General features: G+C 38.7%; 1 protein-coding gene across 1 annotated transcript in view; it reads left to right on the forward strand.

The window, feature by feature from the left end:
- Positions 1 to 314: 314 nt before the first annotated feature.
- Positions 315 to 4748, forward strand: part of b4galt6 (UDP-Gal:betaGlcNAc beta 1,4- galactosyltransferase, polypeptide 6) — a 22128-nt gene continuing 17694 nt past the window's right edge. The window contains exon 1 of the mRNA XM_005734313.1: positions 315 to 1064. Within this exon, the coding sequence (XP_005734370.1) occupies positions 950 to 1064 (115 nt within the window). The 5' untranslated portion in view covers positions 315 to 949. The remainder of the gene's footprint in view (positions 1065 to 4748) is intronic.

The following is a 4748-nucleotide window of genomic DNA, read 5'->3' on the forward strand; positions in this document are numbered from 1 at the left end:
TGCCATCCTGAACAACTCCAATAACCCAATTTATAACATCTTCATAGACGAAAACCCCCCCAAATCAATACTGGAAGTCGCCCGTCTTTTTGTTGTCAAACGGAGAAATACAGAAAATGATTCGCCCCCACAGCCATCAGGCTTTTCAATTCTCATACAGTTAGCAGATATATGATTTTTCCCTCTGAGATCAACAGTTATTCTTATTATTTCTTATTCTTATGGCCTGGATGATTGAGAACCGACACAGACACGTCACGCTCATTGGTTTTCATGGAAATGTGGAGGAGCACACCCCCCGGAAACAGTGCAGTGCCAGCAGAAAATGAATCGGAAGTATTACTTTTCTTTTTTCGTGAGTTTATTTTTCCAAATCATTCTGCACTTAGTAGTGTTGAATGCCCCAGCCGTGCGAGATCACAGTGTCGACAGTTTGTGGAATGAATAGGCTTATCAGCTTGATTTGATGAAACAGGGTGCCGACTGTGTGGAAAACGTTGCACCGGCTGAGAGCAGACTGATGGAGAAGGCAGAGCGGTCCTGCCCCCCTCAATGACCATCTTCAGCTGCTAGCGATAAAAGTTCTCGCTGGCGACACTCTAACTATGGGCCAGTACCATGAAATCCCTTAACTACTGCTGCCACTAAGTCGGTCGTGGAACTCTTTCACAATGCCCGGCTGCTGGTACAGCTGGAAGCTCACAGTAGCCTGATAGTAACGTTACAGGCCTGCTTTTACCATCTCGAAATTTCTTGGCAGGTGAGAGCAGGCCAGCTAGCACTGCTAGCGTTAGCCTTTTCCGCACTGCACCTGTAGTTTTTGATAGTGCAGTTTTTTTCCTCTGGCCACACCTGTGCATTGACATCTACCAACTGGAGGAACATTTAACTTCAAAAAGTATTTTTATGGGATTCTTATCGGCGAAGAGAGAAGCGGGCATAAGCTAAAATGGTGAACTGGAGGCGGCTGCTGCGAATGTCCAACCGATCATTTTTGGCCTTCATATTCATCTTCTCCATGTCCACCACTTGTCTCTACTTCATTTACGTGGCTCCCGGAATAGGTTAGTAATCAGCAGTTTACGCTAACTACCTAAGACGGTAACAGTTAATTTAATTACGTTTGAAATACCCTCTGCACCTTAACCATCTGCTGCTGTTGTAGTTGATACTAACGGTAAACAAGGTCGCTAACAGGCTCACTGTTTCAAGTGTGATACCAGGCTCTTAGGTTTATTTGGACTTAGTAATTTTGCTATGTTAATCAGTCAAATGTGTCTATTGAATTAAAACATTGAAATAATAAAATACGCACAAGAGGGTAATGTTTTGACACTAATTGTCACTACATTGCTGGTTTATGAATGGGATGGAATGATTATTATTTTATTTGTATTATTTTATCTATTTATTTTGCACATAGTGTTATTTTGGTGAAATTGAAAAAAGTATTGTTAGGTATGGGCGCTGAATTCTGGAACTGTGTTGTAATGTTTGTTAAACTGATTATATTTTATCCCAGCATTTGAGCAATATTGCTTAAGACTTTCCAAAACTGCCTTACCTGAAAAAACTTATTTCAATATTCTGTTTAGATCTACTTTTGAATGAAGGCAGATTCCAGACTTAATCAACTTAGTAGCATATTTCCAGTCCTTTTATGTATCTGACTGGTTGTGTATAGTAGCAGCACCACCCCTTTCATGCTAACATGCTCACACCTAGATTGGGAAACCCTTACTTAACTTACTAAGCTGGCAACCCCCTTTGCTGACAAGTTGATAACTACTTCTGTTGGCATAGCTGAAGCCAGTTAAGGAAAAGAGATCCTGGATATTTTGAACTTGCTCTGTAGAAGGGCTACATCTATTGACTATTTTAGTAATATAGTATTCTATCAATTATGCAATTGATTGAGTAATCTGATAAGAATTACCTTTGTGTTATTTGTGAGCAATAATAAATATTCAAAGAGAAAAAACACGGGTAATTTAAAATCGGCTGCTCATATGTTTGAATTTTAGAAATTGCAGTGCATACATTAGTGTATGCACTGTGGTTTTTATTGAGGGGAACAAATTCTATTTTTCCCTCGCTTTAATTGTTTTTAACTACAGCTTGCTTTAAATACAACTGTGTTGAATAGAGAATGGGCTAAATTATTGAAGACCCAAAGTATCAATAACCAACATTACATTGAAAGCACTGCTTTTGTTAGTGGAGAAATTAAGAAAACAGATATATTATCTCTACATAAAAGTTGTCAGCATAAAAGAGCCTGCATGTGAGGGGCGGGTGTGGCACAGCTCTGTCTCACACACACCCGCAGACCCTGGTCTTTGTGAGGATGGTGGAGAGAATTAAATGTTCAAAAGTTTGGTTGTGCTTAGCTGGAGTCAGTGCTGACAGTGCTTTTTGCCTCAAATGCAACAGGTCATTTGTTTGTAAAGGCAGAAACACAAGTATTCTGTGGAAACGTTTAGTGAATGTCCATCATATTCAGTCTGAGAAATGTCGTTTTTGACTGCCTACCTTGTAGTCCATCTGGCATTGCTCCAGGTAAGTTATGTTAGCCACCTAGAGCACATGTGCACAATTAACTATATTACTGGTTATTTTATCTAAAATATAAATGTGGTTTATGGTTTAAAAGTAACTACTAGTAGGTTGATTCTTATGAATACGTACATTCAGTATGAGATGGTCAAAATGTCACCTGAACTGAAGTTCAATACCCAATGCCAGTTTCAGATCACTCAGTGATTTGGAGGCTGCAAAGTATGACAACATTAAGCCAATGCATCCCTCTGTTGGGTTTTTGTTTGTTTTTGACAACACAATGATTGTGTCTACACACATACACATCATGAAGAGTAAAGAGGTGAAGCAGGTATTGAGACGTTGAGCTCAGGTGGAGTGAAATAAAACAGTTTTTTTAGGGTCCAAAACAGTGGTACTGTAATCACCATTAAAGTTTAGTGGTGGTGGTAGGCCTTTATCAAATGTAAAATTTAAAAAAGCTAACTTTGTAGCTGGTCCTGTCCACCACGTTTAGTTTTACACAGGGAAGATCTACAGTAAAGCTACAAAAGTTGGATTAAAATATGCAGATCAACTGATACTGATTCATCTGATGCCATGTTTAAATTAGCTGAAGGCCAACGACAGCCGCAATGACACCTGCTGACAGACATGTCATGAACACACACCAGTTTTATCCAGGATATAAAATATTGTTTATTTTAAAAGATCTATTTTTTCTCTTTTGAATATTTGTTCATGCTCATCAATAAGACAAAGGTCTTTCATGTCTGATTATATCAGACTCAAATCTTCATGCTTGAAGCATGAACAGGCTCTCAATGCATCTAACCTGGTAGCACACGACATTGCAAAGTTAAAGAAGCCCCATTTGTGCGCCAGTATCACAAGTGATGGTGCTGCCTCCATAACAGAAAAAATCTTGGGGTCATAAGGAGAATCCTTGAGGAAGGTCCAAATGCAACTCGGAACCATTGTTTTCTGCATCAGCAGGCCCTGGCAACAAAGGATATGGTTCCCGAGCTTCCAGAGACATTAAAAGTCATCCAAGTGGACTACATTAAATGGAGCTTAAGATGTTTTTAAAACTGTGCCAAGATGTTGGCAGTGAGCATGTGCAGCTCTTGTATCATGCAGAGGTATGCTGGCTTTGGTGGGGAAAGGTGCTGTCCCGTTTTTATGAACTACGATCGGAAATAGCGGTCTTTTTGGTGTAGAAGAGTTCGCCTCTTGCAGATCTGTTTGGTAATACTGTGCAGTTCAAGCTGCACAACATTATCATTCAAAAAATTTGATGTTGGAAAATTTGGGGTCGTAGTTTGTCATATGAAGGTGATGGTGGGTCCAAAAGCCAGGTAGAGAACCACTGATCTGTAGAATACGAACTTTATTAATCGATAGCTACTACCCTAAAATGTTTACTTTTAATGTTACATGTTTAATTCTGACTCTGCTGATATCTTACAATAGAATAGAACTTGTTGTTGTTGAACAAGGAGGCACTCCTTGTCTATTGCATAAAAATAACATTAAAAAAAATTTATGATGATTTTGGGTTGTTGTTGTTGTTGTTGTTATTATTAGAATATTTTATTTCAAATTTGAATACATTTCTAGATTTTATAAATTCTGTGTATTACTCTAATAATTGCTCAATAGAAAAAAGCGAAATCATAGGTAAGACTTTTGACGCCAACTTCCGATTGAGTGAAAGGTGATCTTCTCACTCATTTCTCTGCATTCAAACATCTTCAGGAAAGGGGCTTCAGTTGTCACGCTGTTAATATCAAGCCACTCCTGAAACAGATGATATCAGAAGTATCTCACTCACAAAGTGGGCTGTTGCTCAGTGATCCAAAGTCATTTTTTAAGATAAAAGTGTATTTTGTGTTCGATTTGGAAATCAAGGTAATGGAATCTGGAAGAAAAGTAGCGCTATCAGGAGATTTTAGACTTCATGTGTCCATCTGCTGACAAATTTTATTAAGATGGTGATTTCCTTTTTCAGCAGGACTTGAACAGAACTACCATAACTACCCGAAGGTTTACTGACTATATTATTACTATATTATTACAACTTCCATTAGGGATTTCTGGGACTCTTCACCATGTAGTTTTAGAACTGAAGAAGCTTCTTGGATAAGAAGTGAAACAGCTTAAAGAAGTCCAGTACTCCTGTACTCACTCTATACCTACGACTGCACAGC

The sequence above is a fragment of the Pundamilia nyererei genome, unplaced genomic scaffold, assembly GCF_000239375.1.
Source record: "Pundamilia nyererei isolate P.nyererei 1_Seehausen unplaced genomic scaffold, PunNye1.0 scaffold00057, whole genome shotgun sequence".
Lineage (NCBI taxonomy): Eukaryota > Metazoa > Chordata > Actinopteri > Cichliformes > Cichlidae > Pundamilia > Pundamilia nyererei.